The sequence below is a fragment of the Petaurus breviceps genome, unplaced genomic scaffold (assembly GCF_028583685.1).
Source record: "Petaurus breviceps papuanus isolate PSGF00001 unplaced genomic scaffold, PetGlider_PUasm1.0 90769, whole genome shotgun sequence".
Taxonomy (NCBI): Eukaryota; Metazoa; Chordata; class Mammalia; order Diprotodontia; family Petauridae; genus Petaurus; species Petaurus breviceps.
In genome coordinates, this window is record NW_027187341.1 from 1,107,167 (window position 1) to 1,130,422 (window position 23,256).

The following is a 23,256-nucleotide window of genomic DNA, read 5'->3' on the forward strand; positions in this document are numbered from 1 at the left end:
ATATTCACTTTAAAATACATGTTAACAGAAGTTCATAGTTCCACAATTTTATTGTTTATTTCATATACTATGTACTTATTTGATGAGGATTAAGTTCATAATAAAGAGAAAATATAATTTAAGTAAAAAAAAATTAGTCTACTACAGAAATGTTGATCTTTTCCAGTCTTCTAGATTGCAGTTCACCTTCTACTTTAATTTTTGTGTTCTTGGAACAATCAAGCTTATTTGTGTCTCACACAATAGTTTCTCTAAACACAGTTTCTCTTTTTTTTTATAAAGAAATTCTTTATAAAGAATCATCTTCTGCAATATTACAAAATGAGCCTAGAGTCTTTAAACCAGAGTAACCCTGGTCTGTCAAGTTTCAACTCTTGGCAATGAAATCAAGTACTGATGGGTGAGCCAATTCTAAGTTCCCTTGTTGCAGCAACTGCTTCCATAGGAAATGGTGCTATTCTGTATTAACAACTGTTCCTTTTTTTTCATTCCCCATTTTCTAAAAGTGATTGTTCAAATATGTCAGGTCATCGCTAATAATTATATGCCATATATTCTCATCTTTATACTTTTATTGGCCCTACTTTTAGCTTTGATCCAACAAGTAGAAAATTCAATAAATTTTGAAATATTTTTTTCTATTTTATCCTCCATTATAGCTATTTTTGTATAATTAATAGTTATAAATATCTGTATATTGTTATTTTCTACACACACATACATACACACACACACATACACTCTCAAGTAGTTGATCAGAGGGATCACATCTTAAAAGTCTTGGTACCTCAACAATGTCTCTACATTACTTTACACTTATTGACATTTAAATAAATAGCTGCTGGATCAATAAATAAATTTTTAACAGTAAGCACAAAAAAAGAGAAATCTTTCCAACAGAAATGTGGTTTGTTTGTAAACTATACAGAAATAAAAGCTGTACTACAATAGCATGCCTTATACAGGTAACAATTAAAGCTTCCTCATTTTCTTATCTGTTAGCAAGGACAAAAGTTTCTTTCAGTTAGCAAGTGGTAAAATGAAACTAAAATAATTATTTTTTCCCCTTCAACAGGTTTACGCATAGAAGCAGACATATATTTATGTGCCCTAACCAAATTAAGCGTTAAAGAACAAAAGGATTTTAGAGTTGTAAGGGACCTCAGAGGCTGCCTTCTCCAAATCCAAATGACAAAAAATTCCCTCTACAATACTGCTAAAAACTGGGCATTCAATTTCTACATCAAGTCTTCTAGCAAAGCATGCTGAAAACAGGTAAAAACGTCCAAATGCAATAGTTTTACTCCATGATAATGAAAATAGATTGCTATAGAAAAGTTTACAAAACTAAATACTATATTTTATATCTATCTGCTGTATTCCTAACAGTTTACATAAATACTTCTGTGATGATCTTGGTTCTTTCTTTCTCACACCAAGTTTTCTACACTTATTTTTCACCCTCCATTACTTTTTTTTTCCCTTTTTGAGGGCAATTGGGGTTAAGTAAATTGCCCAAGGTTACACAGCTAGTTTTTTTGTGTGGGTGTTGTGTCTGAGGCCGGAACCAAACTCGGGTCCTCCTGACTCTGGGGCCGGCTCTTTACTCACTGCGCCACTTAGCCACCCCTTCTCCACTACTTCTTACTGTTTTATGAGGCAATGTAACTCATAATCTCTATTATCCCTCTCCATGGTGGGAAGAGGTTACCATTTAACCTTCAAACACTGAAAATAACTACAATATTCCTAGCACCTAAATGCATTCTATATCAGTTGGAAACTCATGATATTATTAATGAGCTTTGACCTTTGTACTAAAATACAGATAATTTACTTGTTTGTTGTGTGATTAACATATACAGAAAAAGAGAGAGAGAGAGAGTTATTTCTCTAGCACATTCCTCACAATATTTGCTACAAACTTTGGTCAGACTCTTCAAGTACCTAGCATAGTGACTGGTATATAAGAGGTACTTATAAGCAGCAACATAGAATCAAAGGGAAGAATGGAAGAGGTCACAGACACAACAAAGAATTCAAGGGAAGAAAGGTAGAGAACAGAGATACAAATCTTGAAAAAAGAAAAGGACTACAGTGAAAGAGTGAGGACCATTTGAGATTAGATTAAGTCTGTGGAAGATCCAGTAAGCATAATTGCATGACTTTTTCCAGCAGAGGAAGAATAGGTATGAAGGAAGTTCATTTTGAGTACAATCCAGGGTTGACATTGGGCAACATAGAACAAGCAATAGGGGAGAGATTCAAAGGTAGTAGGCAGTATATAGGTTAAACAGATCAATTTAAAGATTAATAGTGTGAAGAAAAGTGATGCAAAAGCAATCCTGACCAAGTAAGAAAAGAGAGAAAGGCAGAGGGATAGAATGTTGTGAGGAGATATAACAGGTTTAAAAGAAGGGATGCAAGGTGAAAGCAAGATGGCAGAGAAAAGGCAGGGACTTGACTAAGCTCTACCAAATTCCCCTACAAATAACTTTAAATAACAATTTAAAACAAATTCTAGAAGAGCAGAATCCACCAAAGGAAGGGGTGAAACAATTTTCCAGCCCAAGACAACTTAGAAAGTCAGCAAGAGGAGCGACTAGGTGGCACAGTGAATACAGCACCAGCCCTGAAGTCAGGAGGACTTGAGTTCAAATCTGACCTCAGACACTTAACTTAGCTGTATGACCTTGGGCAAGTCGTTTAACCCCAATTGCCCTGCCTTCCCCCCTCCAAAAAGAAAAAAGAAAGTCAGCAGGAAAGGTCTATTACACTGAGGTGACAGTAAAGTGCACTCTTACGCAGGCTGCCCCACCACTGGCCTCACTCCAGCAAACCAGTAGCAGGCCTTGGAGGCAACTGAATGAGTAACAGCAGTGGCTACTTCTCGAGCTCTCAGCCCACAGATTGTAAGGGCACCAGACAACTGGTCAGAAGGAGATTACAAGGAGCCCTTTGCTGGCACTAGGTGCAGGGCTCTGTTGCATTACTGTAATGGTAATGGTAATCTGAAGATCTTCCCTGCCCCTTAATACACCTAAGGAAATTTGAAAACCTTCCCTGCTTTTAAAATATACTCTACCCCCTAACAGGCTGAATGTAATCACATGGAGCCTGTGGTGGGAGGAGTTTGCTGAAGGGTGGAGCAGACCCCACAGGAAGCTGGGAGTCAAAGCAAGCTAGAAGGTTGAGAGGAGAGAATGCTTCCTTGGGAGACAGATAGACCTGTGAGTAAATATTGGTCTTGTGTTGTTTTGTGGGAAGGCTAAAGGATTATGTAGCTCTCTGTTACATTGTGGTGCACTTAACTTCCATGTTGCTATGATGGATTTGGTTTCCTGGAGTTGGAATTTGGTTTTCTGGTATCTGAATAAATGTTTTGCTTTTGTCTTCTATATGGGGAATCTGTTATACTTTGTGATCGAGCACCATGTGGGTATATTTATAGTGACCATGGGCGCTGTGAATACTACATTGGCCCTACATTTGGGGACAAGAATGGGATAGTGAAATATTAGACTTCTATTTGGAAGGAGAAGGGGTTTAGAGGAAGAAATGGCTATTCCAGGATGGGAGGATTTACCTTATGCCTCCCTAGCAAGGGAGTCATCTAAAAGTTCAGGACTCTGCGAAAACTGGGAACTGAGGTTATAGCAGGGAGAACCTAGAGATTTAGAAAGATGTTTGCAAAAAATACCAATAAAACCTGGGAGAAAGCTGGAGGCAGTGTGTAGAAAGGGCTGGGTTTTACTAACAGGTTACCATATTATGTGTAAAAGCAGAGACAAGCTCTTACAAAAGAAAACTCAAATGGAAAGGAGTTGGCTACATTACAGTATTTGGGCTCTCCTTTAGAATAGCAAGTTGGAGGATCTCAGGTAGTAGAAGGGCTGTTATGAATTTGGCTCTGAAAAAGAAGCAGAAAAGTAACAGGAAGAAAGTTCATACAGTTTTAGTGGAGACTGAGCCTAGTTGCTATGACAACTGCCTGGAGAGTATGTACACAGAGCAATATAATGTTTCATGATGAAGTAAATATAAAATGTAAATGAAACAAAAAGGACATGTCATTTCTAGAATTAAAATGCTTAAGAATTACTTTAATTTGACAAGTTATATTTGATACAAACTGCCTGAAGTCTATTTGCATTTAGCATTCAAATACTTAAGTCTTGACCTCTTTTCTTTACAGTTTTGCTGTAAACCTGCCCATAGTTACCTGCCAGCATTGTTTAAATAGCTTCTAATGTTTTTCTTTCCCTGTTTTTTTAATAATGCTTACAACTCCCTAACTTCAAAATTAACATTATAGCTTTGATTTCTATCTGCACAATTACCATGTACCAATAACCCACCTGCCAGCTGTTTGAGTAACTGAGACTTCCTATGGTTTCCTCATTGCTATGGTTACCAGACCAGAAAGCTTGCAAAAGCTGCAGAAAACCATAATAACATTAAGGTATATATTTAAAAATCTATTGCAAGAGCACTTCATCTGCTCCCTAAGAAGAAAACCCTACATGGTTTGACAAGGGAAGTGCAGATGTATGAAATGATATTCCAAATAGCAGTGTCTAAAAATAATACGGCGGAGAATGAAACTGGAAGTGAATTTAACCTTGATTTATTGCACAGACAGTAGTTAATGGGCTGGAATCATAAGGACATGTTGCAGTCAAGAGATAGTAAAACATCATTCTATTTTGCAGTTTGTTCCACATTTAAAAAAAAGATTAACAACAGCAGACAGTATATTTCATTTTTATACTATGACATATTCTTTTTATCTGAAACTAGGGCAAAGCTAGTTCTGAATTAAGATGTTTTATGCTTTATTTAAACCATTACAATTAAAAGAAATTATAAGGGGCGGCCAGGTAGCACAGTGAGTAAGAGCACCGGCTCCAGTGTCAGGATGAACTGGAGATCGAATCCCGGGCTCAGACACTTAGCACCCACCCAGAAACACTGGCTGTGTAACCTTGAGCAAGTTACTTAACCCCAATTGCTTAGGGGTGGCCAGGTGGCTCAGCGAGTAAGAGCACTGGCTCCAGTGTTGGGATGACCTGGAGATCGAATCCCGGGCTCAGACACTCAGCACCACACCCAGAAATAACTGGCCATGTAACCTTGAGCAAGTTACTTAACCCCGATTGCTTTAAAAAAAAAAAGTTATAAAATATCACATATTACAAAATATTAAATTGTATCATTATCAGGGTCATAGTCTTTAGCATTAATAACATACTCAAACCCTAACTTCTTTTATCCAAAAGGAGCTATTCCAAAAGCAGTCTCAAAACAAATTTTAAAAAATAATAATGTAGCATGAAATCAGAATGCCTGAAAAACTCCTAGAAACTTTAGCCTACTTTACTGTTTTGAGGAAGGTTCAAAAACATAATTCTTGATTCTTGACCCCCATTATTTAATATCCGGAAAGTCAATGTTCAGTCAGTTTACCGAGCATCTATTATGTACAAGACACACTATTAAGGGTTGAGGAATATAGATGAATAAGACAGTCCTTGCCCCAAGAAGCTTACAATCCAATAAGAGATATATGCACACAAATACATATAATACAAAGTAAAATGTAGTTTAGCTCATTAGAGAGTTACAAATCAAGTATCATCCTCTCCATAACTAATAGAGTGGTAAGCAGCAAGGACAAATGCTGGGGGGAACCTCGAAGGCAGTGGATGGGAACAAAGAACAGAGTTATAATGAAACTCCAACATAATTTTACTACACAGTTTAGTTTACAGAAGCAGTTCTACTCAGTCCTCTGAAATCGACTTCCTCCCCCTGACCTAGACTGGGATTATAGGAGTTTGGTTAGGCAAGGAATTATATCCTGTTGCTCTCCAACTCAGTGATCTTGTGTACTTTGCCTTCAACCCACTGGCCAAGGCTATTGTATCCTATTCCCTGCACAAAACAATGCAACATCTCTTTATCTGGGTCCCAAAGATCCATCCTCTGGGGTTTCAGTTGTGAATGGCTATGGCTTTTTTGAATTTCTCATACTCTCTTGAAAGTCTGGATAAGCCAGTCCTGTTAAAAACGTATGCTCTAGATCTCATCTTTGTTTTGACTTACCCTAAGAGATATTGTACAGGGAGGAAATTGCTTGATTCAGTCCTTGATAAAATTGTCTCCTCTTACACCCACACTAGGTGTGACTTGTTCCTCTTTCTTTGATGGCTACTTCCCCTGACAAACTTGATCTCTCGTGATGAACCTGTTATTCTCAACAGCCTTGCCCCTGATTTCTGCCTTCTAACTGAGATGATGGACATACATGAAAGCCAAAATAAAGCAGACACCTTTCCAGAGTCTTCAACTAGGGCTCTGTTCACTTCCTATTTTATAGACACAGCCTTGTACTTCAGTTACTTCCCACTGGCAGCGCTTCAGCCACCCCCTTCCCCTTCAATATTACAAGTTACAATAAAAAAAAGTACACAGAGATACAGAATTTTCAATATATTCTCATCCTATCAATAACCAGACAAGAAAATTCCACAATAATCATAATGAGATGACACAATACTGAGAAGCTTACATCTACTCAAAAGGCATTGTAAGTCTTCAAAAAAAAAGATAGATATAGGCCTTAATAGCCCATAGTGTTGCTTTTTGTTAATCTATAGTACAAAGAAACAATTTATCTGTGAACTTTAAATCTTTATTAAATGAGAACATTCTTAAATAATGACTAAAGAGGGCAATAACACTAGAAATGCATTACATATGGATAAAACTATATTTTCTTGGATTCTATTCCAAATGTCCTATGCAAACATTCTGCTCAATTTGCTTTAACAACATAAAACATCCTACAGCAGATACTTACTCTCTGTAACTCCCATTTTTCAATAAGGTGTTCTACTTCACCTCCAAGGACTACAGTGTTTGAGTCATTCAAAAGCAGGAATCCATTTTTTATATCAATAATGCCCGAGAGTTTAACTTTGGTTCCAGGTGGTGTGTTCAGGCTAAAGTGAGAGACAAATAAAGACAAAATATTATTTTGAAAATTCCCTTCCAAAGATGAAATTCTGTCTCATATTTTGAAAATCAGATTTCATAAAAGTTAATCACAGTGTAAAGGTATTTTTTCATCTACTTGATTATTTCCATTTTCACCTACTAGCTTTCTCTACTAATTATAATGAAGATTATACCTGTCAAAATTTAATTGCAACATAGATAAAACTCTAGGATATATTCAATTATTAATAATCCAAGATAATTTAATATGCATGAGCCATAAACATCCAAAAAGAATACTAAAAAAATACAAATCAATCAACCAACAAATATTTGAGCATTTATAATGTACCAGGAACAATTCCAGTCACTGGTAATACAAAGACAAAAATGAAATAATCACTGCCTTTCAAGGAGCTCTAATCTTTAAAGGAAAACATCTAAGTATACATAAAATATATGGGCTGCTAGGTGGAGCAATAAATAGAGCGCTAGGCTTGAAATTAAGAAGACTCCTCTTCCTGAGTTCAAATCTGGCCTCAGACACTTGCTAGTTGTGTAACCATGGGCAAGTCACTTAGCCCTGTTTGCCTCAGTTTCCCCATCTATAAAATGAGTCGGAGATGGAAATGGCAAACCACTCCAATAACTTTGCCATGACGACAATGGCATCACGAAGAGTAAGAAATGACTGAAACTCAACATACATAAAATAGATTTGTTATCTCATCAATTGAAAAGCTCCCTCCAATAATAAAAACAATAAAGATAACAACTCATTCATGGATGGCTACCTGCTTCCATAAGTCTGCTAGAGGGGGTCCACCCAACATCGTGTAAGTTCTCTTTGCTTCCTCCTTACATCATGCAAGTTCCAATGGAACACTCTGGCTCTTTCCACTACTCCTCCACTCACCTTAACTATGTGACAAGACCACCTTTTCTTCTATTACACATTTATTTAATGACATCATTTACTCTTATGCCTCTTCAGAGTTCCTCATTGGTTTATGTTACTACCTTCTCACAAACAGCAAACATTTCTTCCACTACTGTCTGTATGAGACACTGTTACTTGTATCCTTTAAATAATTATCAATCCGTGGCCTCTCAGTTGTGTTCCTTCTAGCATGATCTCCCTCCTTACACTGTTTTTATCTCTCCCATCATCTCTCCAGCAAGACGTCCACCATCACTAGATTACAGAAAGTGGAGGAGAGAAAGGTGTAAAAATACTGGAGGGGAGGTGGGAGCACAGAGGAGAGTAGGTTATAAAGATTTTAAATGCCAAATAAAAGATTTTACATTTGATCCAAGAAGCAACAGGGAGCCACTAGACTTTATTTAATTGGGGTAGGTAGGGGGAGAGTAAAGGAAGTTGGCATTTTCAGACCTGCACTTTTAGGAAAATCAACTGGAAAGTTGAATGTAAGATGAACTAGAAAGGGAAAAGACTTGAGTCAGGGAGACCAACGAGAAGGCTACTGAAAAAGTCTAAGTGTGAGAAGGTAAGGGTCTACATCAGGGTGTTGGCAGTGAAGGCAACACATACAAGAGATGTTAGGAAGGTAATAATCAACAAGGGCTGGCAAGAGATTGCGAGAGAATAAGGAGTTGAATATGACAGCTATGTTGTGAGCCTGTGTGACTGGGAGGATGGTGGTGTCCTTGACAGTAATAGGAAAAGTTAGGAAATAGGAAGTAATAGGCAAGTTAGGAATAATAGAGGATTGGGGTAGAAGGAGGGGAGGGGAAGAGATAATGAGTTCAGTTTTGGATATGTAAAGTTTAAAATGGCCTTGACCTTTAAAAAGTTCAAGATGTCCAACTGGGAGTTAGGAAAGAGGTTGGGTTTACATGGCATAATAAAGGGAGGACTGCATTTAGAGTCAGGAAGACCTGAGGTCAAATTTGTCCTCAGACACTTACTAGCTGTGTTACCTTGGGCAAGTCACTTAACTCTGTTTGCCTCAGTTTCTTAGACTGTAAAATGGACATAAGAATAGCACCTATCCCCAAGGTTGCTGTGAGGATAAAATAAGATATTTTGAAGAGCTTAGCATAATGCCTTGCATACAAAAGGCACTATATAAATGTTAGCTATTAATAGATTAGGGCTGGATAAATAATCTGAGAATTATCAGCACAGAGTTAATAACTGAAGCCATGGAAGATGATGAGATCACTAAGTAAAATGACTGAAAAGGAGAAAATAAGAAGACCTGGAATGGAGCTTTGAGATTTAGATACCCAAAATAAGCAGACAGCCTAAAGATTCAGCAAAAGAGACTAAGGAGTGACCACACAGGTATGAGGAGAACCAGGGCAGAGTAGTGTAACAAAAACCTAAAGAGAAAAAAATACCAAGGAGAAGAGGAGATTGACAATACCAAAAGCTGAAGAGAGGTCAAGTAGAAAGAGGATTAAGGCCATCAGATATGGTAACTAAGGACAACTAAGGTTGTCATTGACAACTTTGGGGACAGCAGTTTCAGTTGAATAATGAGGTTGGAAGCCATATTGTAGAGAGTTAAAATTGGAAAGAAATGGGGGCATCAATTACAGAATGGTTCTCAAAGAGTTTCAACCACAAAAGGAAGGAGAGATATGACCGACAATAACAAAGGGTTGGGGAGCAGGGGTGCAGGTGGGATGTCGGCTAGTTCAAAAGAGGGTTTTTCAAGGATGGGAAGACATGAGCAATTTTGTAAACAGCAGGGAAGTAAATGGTAGGCAGAGGCTTAAGATGAGTTAGAGAGTAAGGAAAGACAAGGGTCACATCTTCATATGAAAGAGGGTTGGAGGAGATGGTTGCATACAAGTGATATGAGGTGAAGAAGAGAGGAGACAGAGAACTCAATCAATGGTCTCAGTGTTTTTACTGAAAAATGAGGAAAGTTTTGGCACTAGAATGTAATGGAATATTACTGAATTGTACGAAATTATATATGTTATGAATATAGAAAAGCATGGAAAGAGCTATATGAACTGATGCAGAATGAAGTAAGTAGGACTAAGCAAACAACAAGAGCATTAACTACATTAATGTTGGTGATACTCCGTTTCTAAGTTTGACGCCACTGGCCAAACAGTATCCAATTCAATACAACTGGAAAAACTGAAAGGAATGAGCACTGAGAAAGGCCATCGGATTTGATACCAAAAAGATAACTGGCAATTTTGAAGAAAGGTGAATCAGTTGAATAATGAAGAGCAAAGACAATTGCAAAGAGTTTAAAAAATGTATGAGGGCAGAGGTAGTGAAGGTAAGAGATACAGACACCTTCTTCTTCTAGGAATTTTGCTTTGAGAAAATGTAGGACTGGTAGTATGGTAAAGTCTAGTGAGAGATTTTTCAGGAGCACAGAGACAAGGATATGCTTATATGCAACAGAGGCAGAAGATTAGGAAAATATTAAAGATGAAAGAAAGAAAAGGGATAATTGTGAGGTTTCTCCACAGGAGAATACAGTAGGGGATGGGATCCATGGTACCTTTGGAAGGGTTAGCACTGATGAAAAGAAGGGTAAGTCTTATCAAAGATAAGAGGAAAAGAAGAAAGAATAAGGAAAGATGTGAAGGACTTTTGAGATGCACAGAAAGTACAAAAAGGGAGCTCACAATTAAATGGTCTCCATTTTCTCAGTAAAATATGAGGCTAACAAAAAACAACAGACTCAATTCACATGGCAGTTATTCTTAAATCAGCTATCTCTGCAAAGTCATACCAGTGACTAGTTGGAAATCAAAAGATCACATTTAATACAAAATTTAAAAACAAAATACAATTTTTAAAAAAAACTTAAATTTGGTCTATTTAAATGAGTAATTAATAAAGAAAATGTGATATAGAAAAATTCAATATAAATATACAAAACAACATTAATTATGGAAATTTTATACAGTCTCTTTTTTAAAAAACTAGGCCTGTGAGTTCATCCATATAGGAAGCTCCAAGTGAGAAACTACCTCTCTATCAATGCATCTTGGAACCTTCTTTGCAAGTACCTATAGTCTTAGAAGAGTTGCCTGGGACACTGACAGGTTAACTGAATTGGTAAGAGCCATAACCAGTATGTGTCACAGGTATTATTTAGAAAGATGTAAGTCTTTCAGATTCTGAAGCCAGTTCTCAAATCTACTATGTCATGCTTCCTTAGAAACAGAACTAAAATATAGTTAAATAGCTGAACAACATTTTGAAATTATACCACACTGTCTTTCCAAAAGTCATTCAGAAGCTTATCTAATATGAATTAATTGCCTAAAAAGGAGATCAAATATAGCTAAAAAGTGACTTAGTCAGCAAACACTTGATTAGAAGGGAAAACTTGAAGTGGAAAGAAACACATAGGAAAAAAACTTGGCAAGAGACTCAACTAATCACAAGAGAACATCAACAGTATAAACCTACTTTCTCATCTATAAAAATATTTATTAAAATAACACACATAGAAGTAATTCTTAAAGGCAATTTGTAGGGAATAAGCAGGCTTTCATAAGCAATACTCTACAGCAGACAACATCAACTGCTGAAAAAGAGAGGAAGTGGCTAAGTATCACCCTGAGAGGATTTAAATGAAACTGAAACAAAGGTTAAACTAAAAGCTGAAAGATAGAAAAGATCTGGAAAGCTGTTTGTGGACTTTTTTTTTAATATTATTGACACCTTTTCCAAATACATTTCTCCCTTCTCTCCCTCCCAGAGAGCTATCCCCTATAACAAAGAGTAAAAAAAGAAATAAAAAGTTCAGCAAAACTAACCAAGACATCATCCAAGTCTAACATTATACAGTGTTCCAAATCGATGGTCTCCTACCTTTATTTTATTTTTTATTATTTTTTTAAGCAATTGGGGTTAAGTAACTTGCTCAAGGTTACATGGCCAGGTGTTTCTGGGTGGGTGCTAAGTATCTGAGCCCAAATTTGATCCCAGGTCATCCTGACTCTGGGGCCGGTGCTCTTACTCACTGCGCCACCTGGCTGCCCCTCTACCTTTATTTTTTAACACTAACTTCCTTGGGGTATGCCTAGCAGTGTTATATCTAGTTTGAAGGGTATGGATTTCTTTAGCATAATTACAAATTGCTTTCTGGAATGAATAAACATATACATATGTGTTTGAATACACACACATACATATATGTCTATGTAAAATCTACTTAATAAAAAGATGGGATGCTTAGAGAAACTAAAATCACCCCCCCCCCAAATCCCTAGACCTAACTTTGGTGGTTATATCAGTACAGATTCCCCAAATAAAGAATATAGAGAAAAGATTCATGAATTTAACTCAGACGGTCCAAACAGCTGAAAGAGAAAAGTACACTTTTGTACTAGGCAAATACCTGTTCTAATCATTTTTTGTTGGATCCACAGAGCATAGAACTATGAAAAGATCTGCTCATCATAATTAGCAGCACTTTTATGAAAACCATTCCAAATCTTCAGATCTGGTATTCCTATAATTATCCCATTGCCTCTTTGAGTTAGAGACAAGAGGCAATAAGGAGGAAGGCTCACTTTATTAACTCAGTAAATATTTGCTAAACAGCACACAAGGTACCATACTAGGTTTTTTGGGAAAAACATATTCACATAGACACAATGACTTCTATGAGCTTATAATGGATATGAAGGGGACAAGTATTTATTAAGTTCCTACTATGTGCCAGGCACTGTGCCAAAAACTTTACAAATATTCTTATTTGATCCTAACAACCAACCTGTGAGGCAGGTATAATGATTATTCCCATTTTAACAGTTGAGGAAACTGAAGCAGATAGAGGACAAATTACTTGCCCAGGGTTACAGGAGATAAGGCATGCCTAACTAAAATACAATGCTAACTGCCAATATAAATAGTCTAGGAAATAAATAATACAAGAATTTCAAAGGAAAGATGACTAGAGACCCAGACTAAAATTCTAACAAAGTGTCAGCTCAATGAAGCTCTCAAGGATGAAATTCTGAGGAAATAAAGAAAAACAATTCAAATACAGAAAAAAAAAGCTGTCTAAAGAGATCTGTAGTAATACAAAGGGAACTCACTAAATGACATGGATTTTTAAAAGATATGCAAAGAAGATGGAAGAACAGGTAATATAAGATGAATAAAGAACATAATCCTATAAGAATAATGACAAGAGTCCTGAAGTTGACAATGACTTTAGGCTGATGAGGCAAGTTAAACACAAGAGTTTTTTAGCCAACTTGAAGAAAACAGAAGGATCAATAAAGGGACAAGACCAGCAAGTAGAGTAGATGAACAATGACACCTAACAAAGCAAAGAAGAGCTTCCAAATTCTTATTCTGATTGTTTTCTCTGCCGAAGAGAAACAATGATCCAATTTGGACTGGACAGAAGCAAAAATTATGGCTAAAAAAGAAGAGATAACCAAAATAAATAGGATAACAGTATGAGATCATTTAACTTCCCATAACTGAACTCAAGACTACAATCTCAAATGAACTAAAGTGTGTGTGATGAGACAGTATCTATATATCTAGACAGAGATCTATCTATTAAAGGTCATGGAGAAAAGAAGATATACTCCAAGACAGGAAAAAAGTGCTAATTAAAAAAAAAAAAGTAAGAGAACAGGGCCTGCAACACTGAATCTGACCTCTTGCAAAACTCTGAAACATATTACTGGAAGTATGGTTAGCAACTATCTAGAAAAGGAAGATATGATCAGAAAAAAATCCAGCATGATTTCATCAAGATTAGGTCAGGCTAAACGAACTTTATTTCCTTTTTTTGACCAGGTAACTAAAATGACCAAGACAACAAGGCATAATGGATAGAGAAAACTGGACTTGGAATTAAGGACACCTGGGTTCAAAACATATCTCTAACTTTAGTAGCTGTGAGATCCTGGTCAAATATTTAACATTTGTGAGCCTCAGGCATCTCCCTAAAATTCATTTACTAAGTCATAGAGAAGTCAAAATTTGCATTGGTGGACTAAATTCCCACATTAAAAATTTAAACTCATGGAATACTAACATATCAACTGATAAATCAGAAGCTCAGGTCTTCCAGACTTCAAGTCCACTTCTCTATCCCCTGACTCATCTGATTCCTCTAAAACAAGACAAGAGAAAAATACCGGAACTAGATTTATTCAGTCCAGAGAAGTGAAGTCTTAGAGGAAAGAAGATGCCTATTTTCAAATATCTTAAGTGGTCTCATGAAGAAGGAAAGATTAAAATTTGTTCTACCTACTGCAAAGGGAGAGAAATAAGGGAAATAGATGGAAACTGCAAGGACAGAATTAGGCTTGATGTAGGAACAAACTTTCTAACAATGAGATATGTACAAAAGCGGAATAGGATCCTTCAGGATGTAGACAGTTCCCCATCACTGGCAGTCTTCAAGGAAAGACTTGTTGGGGGATGCTGTAGAAAAGAATTTCTCTTCAGATATAGGTTGAACTAGATAACTTGCAGATCCTTTTCAAATCTGATATTCTTTAATTAGGATTCTGTGAGCCTTAATGAAGAAGAGAAATAAAAGTAGTGAGAGAAACTTTTAGACCCCAAGCACAGGTATGTGGTAGGGATGATACTCTGTAAAGAAAGGAAAATAAGTTCTAAGGGTTAGGAAACCTATTTAAAGAGCTTTTTCTTCTAGATATACAAGGGACACCCCTGTCTTATCAAGAAGTGCAGACAGCAGTTGGTCAAGGATCTAAGGTATCACTCATCAGTGTTACTTAAAGGACAATTATACACCACAGAATAAGGTGGGAAACTGCTCTGCAAAGATGAGTCACAGGGCTAGTCAAAGGAAATACATGTTCATGAAGGAGCTATCTTCCCTGTACTCTGCAGTACTTGGCTCAGTTCCAAGCTGGCATGGTTGGATGCTTCCAGCTAAGCTGGAACGAGAAAAATGACCTTCGAATTGATAATAATCTTAGAATCTCACATGCCAGTCTAATTATATTATTATCTATGAAAATACACTAGATCAAAAGGATTTTTTAAATCCTGAAGAGGACACTAGGTACATGGAACCAGAAATCATTAGAGATAAACAGAATAAAAAGATTTTCAGAGTCAAACTTTCTGCTGCCACCTCACAGCCAGCTTCCTCAGGTGACAAGATCTCACACCTCAGACCTCTGATGCCCTCCTCCTTTACCCTCTAGCTGGGCCCAGCATGTCTCCTGAGGAAAGGTTGCAGGCTGAGGGGCCAGGCTGGGCTTCTTTCATATGCCTCAAAGCAACCACTTCCATCTGTACCTGCATAAGGCATCTGCCACCTCCTGCTGCCAGTACAATCTCCCAAGTGGGATAATGGAGAACCTTCAGTGCAAAGAAGAATACTGGCCCTTTGACTCCAAGTCTCCCATATTCTGCTGGGTTTGTCTTTTGAAAGTACATGAGTGCCACTCTCCACTCAAAAATGAACATTCTCATACTTAGTCATACCCATCACATCCCAGTGACTCTGAACTTCTGCAGATCATCATCCAAACCTCATTCTATACCCCCTACCACCCAATTTCTCATTCCCCTCCTCCCCAATCCTCCCACCCCAAACTTTCATCCTAACTCCACCCAGCCCTTCCATTGTACCCTCTCAAATGCCTGTTCCACAGGCAACAAACTTTGTTTCATATCAAGTCTATTCCTCTACTTTTTCCATCTACTAGCTCTTACTGAAATCTGCTTTTCCCTTGCTGACAAGACTACTGGCCACCCTTTCCAGTACTGACTGCACCTTCACTAACACTCTTTGACTCACTGGTCAGTGCAGAGGAGCTGAAATACTCTTTGCTTCAAATTGCCTTACTCCATCATTGAATAACCTTTCTTCCTTTGAGGTTCACGTAATTCATATTTATCATCCACCAAAATCCTAGTAGCTGTTGTCTACAGACTCCCCTTTCTTCCTCAATGAGTTCAATACCTGGCTTGCAATATCTCTTATCAACTCCTGTCATCATCTAAGAAATTTCAACATACATATGGATCTCCCTCAAATATCCTAACTATTCAGTCCCTCAACCTATTCTTCTCTAATGAGCTACCCCTCCAACCCACCTGAGCCATACATAAGGAGAACCCTTGACCTTGCCAACATCCACAAACATAACACCATTAAGTGCAAAAATTCTGAAATTCCCTTATCCAATCAATCTATTTCATCTCTCCCTCTGCCTACCCTTTTACAATCCTACTCTTCCATCCTTACCATGACCTCCAATCCCTTGGCCCCTCAATTCTCTCCCAGGCTATCTCCCCTATACTAGAAACTCTTTCCTCTTCTCCCCATCTTGATTCCTTGATGAACGCCTTGGTAAGCCCCCTTATCTCACCAATTATACCCAGTCAAATTTCAGGGGTGGATCATTCCTACCATTCACATCTACACACATACTGCTAAAAGGAAGATGGAGAAAACTACACAATTAATTACACAATTGCCATTCTAACCAGGTCCATTTCAAATTTATATTATATAACCTTAACTGGGCCCCCACTGCTGATGGTTAATCCCACTATACCTCCTTTATCCATTTGCTACTACAGATTCCACAGCAGTTCTTCCAAACATTTTCAGCCCTTCTCAAACCTCCCATGATTCTCCCAAAGCTACTAATGATCTCTTAATTGCCAAACCCAATGGCCTTTTCTCAGTTTTCCTTGATCTCTTTGCAGTTTTTGACACTGTTGATCACTCTCCTCTATACTCTCTTCATCGAGGTTTTCAGGACACCACTCTTACCTGGTTCTCCTCCTATCTGGCCACTCTTTCTCTGTCTCCTTTGCTGGATCCTCCTACAGATCATGCTCTCTAACAACAGTTATCCCTCAGAATTCTCTCCTGCGCCCTCCTTTCTATACTACTTCACTTGGTAATCTAACCAACTCTCATGGACTTCATAACCATCTCCTTGTCCATAATTCTCAAATCTATCAACCTTCCCTAAAGTCTCTGCTAACCACCAATCTCTCATCTTCAAGTGCCTTTAAAATATCTTCAATTGGATATCCAGGAGATATCTTAAACTCAAAATGTTCAAAACTGAATTTATTATCTTTCCCTCTAAATCCTCCTAGCCTCCTACTTTGCCTATTACTGTAGAGTGCAACACCATCTTCCCAATCCCTTAGGCTTACAAGCTAAGAGTCTTCACCATCTCTCAAAGCCCCATATCCAAACACTGTCCAAGACTACAGATTTCACCTTTGCAATATGTCTTGAATGTGACAGCTTTTCTGCTTTGACACGGTCACCACTCTGGTGCAGGCCCTTATCACCCTGCTCTGGATTACTGCAATAGCCTAATGGCAGGTCAGCCTGCCTTAATTATCTCCCCACTCCAATCCATCCTCATTCAGCCACTAAAGTGATTTTCCTAAAATGCAGGTCCAATCTTGTCACCACCCTACTCAATAAACTCCTATGGCTTTCTATTGCCTCAAGGAACAAATACAAAATGCTCTTTTTGGCATACAAAGCCCTTCATAACCTAGCCTCCTCCCACCTTTCTAGTCTTCTTACACCTCATACTCTCTGATCCAGTGACACTGGCTTCTTAGGTATTACACAAACAAAACATTCTATCTCTTGGCTCAGGGAATTTTCTCTGGCTGGCCCCCATTCCTAGAACACTCTCCCTCCTCCACTCCAACTACTCACCTTCCTGGCTTCCTTTAAGTCCCAACTAAAATCCCAGCCTTTACAGGAGGCCTTCCCTAGCCCGCCTTATTTCTAATGCTTTCCATCCTTTATTTCCTATTTATCACATATAGTTTGCTTTGTATATATCGGTTTGCCTGTTGTCTCCCCCCATTAGATTGCAAGCTCCTTGAGGACAAAGATTGTCTTTTGCCTCTTTTTGTATGGTCAGCACTCAGCACAGTACCCAGCTCATAGTAGGTATTTCAAGTTTATTAATTGTTGATTGAATAAATTAGACCCTAATGTGAAATGACTTGACCAAGGTGACATGTATGACAGAACCAGGACTTGAAAATATGTCTAGTTAGGCTGGCTAGGTGGCGCAGTGAGTAAAGCGCCAGCCCCGGAGTCAGGAGGACCTGAGTTCGGTTCCAGCCTCAGACACTTAACACCCACACCAAAAAACTAGCCGTGTAACCTTGGGCATGTTACTTAACCCCAATTGCCCTCCATAAAGGCAAAAAAAAAAAATATGTCTAGTTACTCCTAGTACTCTTTACAATATATCATGCTATCTCCAATATACTGGGTCAAGAGCTATCAGTGGCAATTCAATCCTATCTAGAAGTCTAATAGTTATGATTATATTAAAGAGTTAGCGTTTTCATACAGGGGCACCTAAAACTTCTGTTTGTGCTATTAATTCTAAAGCAAAATTTAATCACCATTAGTTCCTATATATAACCATCAAAATCCCTAGCACAATTACAAATATTTTCTGAAGGGAGCAAAAGCACTTGATTTTTTCAAAAGCTCATTCTCTAAGCTCAAAGAAATATCTTCTAAAACTCCTAAAAAGCAGTCCATTTTGCACATAAAAACTTCTCTACCAAGTCTAGTCTAACTATAGACAGAAGCTTCAGAAACAACAGATAAGTAACCAGTATTTTTCTATCTCTTAAGATATTATTAATTTCAGATTTTTGGTGATATTATTTATTCTTCCCACAAGTGTGGGGAGAATAATTCCAATCTTTACTTGAAGATTCATGACATATAGGCATGAGGCTTCTGTGTAATCCCAAAGCCTTCAAATTCCAGAAATCTAACATCAACTTTAAAAACTCAAAAAAGAAATTTACAAATGTAATTCACCTAATTTTTGACATATAATTAAATTCTACTGCTGTGCAACTTATATGGCCATCAGTCATCTGCAAGCGCAGCATCCTTGGTGCAACTTGAGACTCTTCATTATCCTTTGGGGCAGCAACATTGCGGATTTTTTGAATCTGTAGAACACATGGGCCTTCAAGCTGTAAAGAAAAAGGAAGAATCACTTTTTAATAACGCTATGCTAATTTTTAGTGATTTTTTTTTCTTTAGTAACATTTTTGAGTACCACACAGTTGAAATCCAATTAATTAGAGATAAATCTGAAATTAGAGACATCAGTTGTAGTTTGGTAGTTTCATGTTTTAAGAGAAATTCTTCTTGAAAAAGTCTTTTAAAAAAACAGGTATCTTTCTCAAGCATATGTGAGTCCAATTCTATTTTTAGAAAGGAATAAGAGGAATAAAATCTTTGGGACGAAAGTTCTAGTGTTGGATGAAAAGGTATTAACAGATTTTAGAATTCAATACTGCAAATTTTTTATTTCTAATATTTAGTTATTATGTGAAATTGTGGTTTCTAATGCACTTTTTGCTTTCAAAGAGCTTTGTAGTAGTACAGATATTTGTAAAGATGCTTTTGCTCAGAACACACAAAGATCTAAACACACCCTCTTCTGGTAAAACTGAAGAATACTACTCTCTGTTAGCTAAGAATTTCAACTTTTCTTGAGTTGAATTTATCTGAGCAATAGTGTATTCATAGAAATATGTATTTATAAATGTTTTTAAATTTAGTTTTGCATTTCTTGAGCTGGAGTGAGAAAGAAATTTACTTTCTCATAAGCCAACCATTTCTGTCAAACCAAAAAATAAAATAAAATTAACGCAGTAACTGGTTTTCTAACTAAGTATTTATGAAACAAGATAATATAATATTTGGGAAATGAGAGTAAAATTTGTTTTGTTTCTTTGGAAAAAAAATTTTTTATCCCAAAATGGAAGGATCCTCTCTAAAAAAAGTACTTTTTCATCAGTATTATAAGATAGTATACCTTTTAAGTATGTTGACATAAAGTGTTCTATCATTATTATTCTTAATCTCTTTATTATTCCTTTTTGTACTCCCTTTGCTCCTGTGTATCACAAATTAATTTACAACTTCAACAAATAACAAAAGTAATGTGAAATGATTAACTAATTTATTTTAATGATCCTCTAAGTAAGTCCCAAAATTTTACAAATGGCCTTTCTCACAATACATTAATATTATGTCTCCCAAGGAAATGTCTATTTAGCTACCAATTCAGGGTTAGAGAAAATATCCAAAGAGAGAAGAAAACAAGTAATTTTATATAGCATCTACTTTTTAACTTAAAAAGAAAAAATTCAAATTTTTAAAATATATAATTTTAGTAGAATAAATTACCTCTAAACTGTTGCTAGTTTGAAGAAAAGAATAAAGTTAAACATGAGAAATTTGTTCTAGTCATTTTTAAAAATTTTCTTATCCGGGGGCGGAGTCAAGATGGCGGAGCAGAAGCAGGACTTCCCCGGCTCTGGCTTCCACCTTCCCCAATCCGTGTAAAAAGGGGACTCTAAACAAACTTTGGAGCTACAGGACCCACAAAATGACACAGAGAAGCTAACCTCCTGCTGAGGACAGCCTGGCAGGCCGGCAGGAATCGGCCAGCGCAGCACTCCAGCTGCCGAGCCCAAGCCCCCGTGGGCTGGAGGTTTTACCCCCACCAGCCCACGGGGGTCTGACCAGCCACCTGGCGGGAGGGACTCCAGATCAGCAGCAGCTGTAGCCGTTTCCAAATTTATCAACACATAGATGTGAAGGACAAAGTGAGAGGTCAGTACAGTCTGGACTTTGGGACCCAGTAAGTGGGAGTGCATGGCTTTTGCCCCCAGGGAGAGAAGCCACTGAGACACCAGGCACAGCCAGCCAGCACCACATGGCAGCTTCAGCTCCTGGCCTGCAGAGTGTAGGGGGACCAAGTACCAGTCTAAGGGGTAATTGCTCTTGCTTTAACCTGATTGGATCTGGACTGCAGTCTAGGGTGGAGGTCCTGGGGTGTGTGTCCAGCTTGCCAGAGCATGTGGAGGCCTCAGAGAGGGCACCCATCTAATAACTCTGGCAGCTGAGAAAACCCCAGCATTTGGGATGAAAGCTCCCCTGTCTGGTGGCAGAGTCCTACTGCGGCATAAAGCCCAGGGGTCAAGTGACTGAAGGGTGACATGATCAGGCAAAGGAAACAAAGCAGACAGAAGATTCCAACATTAGACTCCTATTTGGGGGACAAAAAGGAGCAAAGTATGGAACAGGAGGAAGACAGTGAAGTCAGAACTCCCGCACCAAAAGTTTCGAAGGGATACACGAGCTGGTTACAAGCCATAGAGGACCTTAAGAAGCAGATAAGAGAAGTAGAGGAAAAATTGGGAAGAGAAATGAGAACGATGCAAGAAAATTACAAAATGAGAGTCAACAGCCTGACTGAGGAAAATAACACCTTAAAAAATAGACTGACTCAAATGGCAAAAGAGGCTCAAAAAGGCAATGAAAGCTGAATTTGCCAGATGGAAAAAGAATCTCAAAAGCTCAATGAGGAGGAATCATGGCTTCAGAAATAGATTGGAGCAAATGGAAGCTAATGACTTTATGAGAAGTCAAGATGCTGTTAAAGAGATCCAAACAAATGAAAGAATAGAAGGCAATGTGAAATATCTCATGGGAAAAACCACTGACCTGGAAAATAGATCCAGGAGAGATAATTTAAAAATTATTGGACTGCCTGAAAGCCATGATCAAAATACGAACCTAGAAATCATCCTCCAGGAAGTTCTCAAAGAAAATTGCCCTGATGTTTTAGAACCAGAAGGCAAAATAGAGGTTGAAAGAATCCACCAATCACCTCCTAAAAAAGATCACAAAAAGAAAACTCCTAGGAATATTATAGCCAGGTTCTGGAATTCCCAGATTAAGGAGAGAATATTACAAGCAGCTAGGAAGAAACAATTTGAATATTGTGGAAACACAATCAGGACAATCCAGGATCTGGCAGCTTCTACACTGAGGGATCGAAGGGCTTGGAATATGATATTCCGGAGGTCAAAGGAGCTGGGATTAAAACCAAGAGTCACCTACCCAGCAAAACTGAGTATCATGTTTCAGGGGAAAATATGGTTATTCAGTGGAATAGAGGACTTTCAAGCATTTTTGATGAAAAAAAACAGAGCTGAATAGAAAATTTGACATTCAGATACAAGAAGCAAGAGAAGCATGAGAAGAGTCACTTGTGCTAATGGATCATATGAAAGATGCAGCCCTTTTCCTCTAAGGAGTTTCCATTCTAGTGTATCTCTTTCAAGTAACCATGAAGATATTCATCTCACAGACAGGGGGGTAATTGGAACCACTGGATGATTTTGAGCGGAAAATACTGATAGAATACATGCCTTTATTGTGCTGTCCTCTGGACCTACATACTTCCAGACAGCCTGAATGCCAATCTAACGTCCCTAGCCACCTCAGGTAGCTCTTACTTCTTAGATGACTGGACAAAAGGGCTCTCCCAGACCCAGGAGGAGATGAGTTATTTTCTTTCACTCCTGCACTGCCCTAGAGACTTATTTTAACTTGTAATATGTGGGAAGTTGGATGGAATGACCACCAATGGTCCCTTCCAACTCCATAGACTGTGTTTCTATGATGCAGCAATGAGAGAACAACATGGTTTTGTGGATGGTAGGTGGGTCTTAGAGTCAGGAACACTTGGGTTCAAATCTGACCCTGGAATCATTCTGGTTATGTAACCTCATGAGAAATTACTTAGCCACTTCATACCCTGGGCAACTCTCTTACACTATACAATACAAAAAGATTGGCCAGTAGGGAATCAGTGGAGGTGATATCCATGTTAATGAGTTTTCTATGTCTTAGAGACTTCAGTCACAACCCAGGAACAATAATCATGCTAGTGACAATGATTATGATGATGAAGATGATGTAATTACATGCAAACAAACATGCGAGTAAATAACATTTTTACTCATCCAAATGTCAAGGAAAGAGAAATATGAATGGGTTTTTCATCTTAAGAAAAGTCATGTTATTGGCTGTGCTCTTCCACAATCAAGTTTGGGCATTTGGAAGGTCCCATGGGAAGGTTTGAGGGAGTGGGGAGAATTTTGCAGAATTCTGTTTGAGATTCCAAAATTTAAATGTCCATCATTCAAATGGAATATATCCTACATCCCCTTTAAATTTATGCTGAATGATCTGTCATTTATTCAGGGTTTCTCGAATATCTCTGTATGTGTGAGATCTTTTTCCAATCTAGCCTTCACAATTCTTTCTATAAATCCTGATGAATTTCCTGAAAAAAAAAATTATTTTTTATTTATTTTATTTTTATTTTTTTATTTTATTTTTTTTCTTAACCAAGCTTATTGAAATAGGCACTGTCATATAAAGGGGCCAAAAATGTAATTAGCTGAAA

General features: G+C 37.7%; 1 protein-coding gene across 2 annotated transcripts in view; it reads right to left on the reverse strand.

Moving 5' to 3' along the window:
* Positions 1-23,256, reverse strand: part of TDRD3 (tudor domain containing 3) — a 204,400-nt gene that overhangs the window by 124,512 nt on the left and 56,632 nt on the right. For both annotated transcript variants that reach the window (XM_069068618.1, XM_069068617.1), the window contains exons 4-5: positions 18,795-18,955; positions 6,863-7,004 (exon numbers count right to left, since the gene is read on the reverse strand). In XM_069068618.1, coding sequence (XP_068924719.1) covers positions 6,863-7,004; positions 18,795-18,955 — 303 coding nt within the window. The remainder of the gene's footprint in view (positions 1-6,862; positions 7,005-18,794; positions 18,956-23,256) is intronic.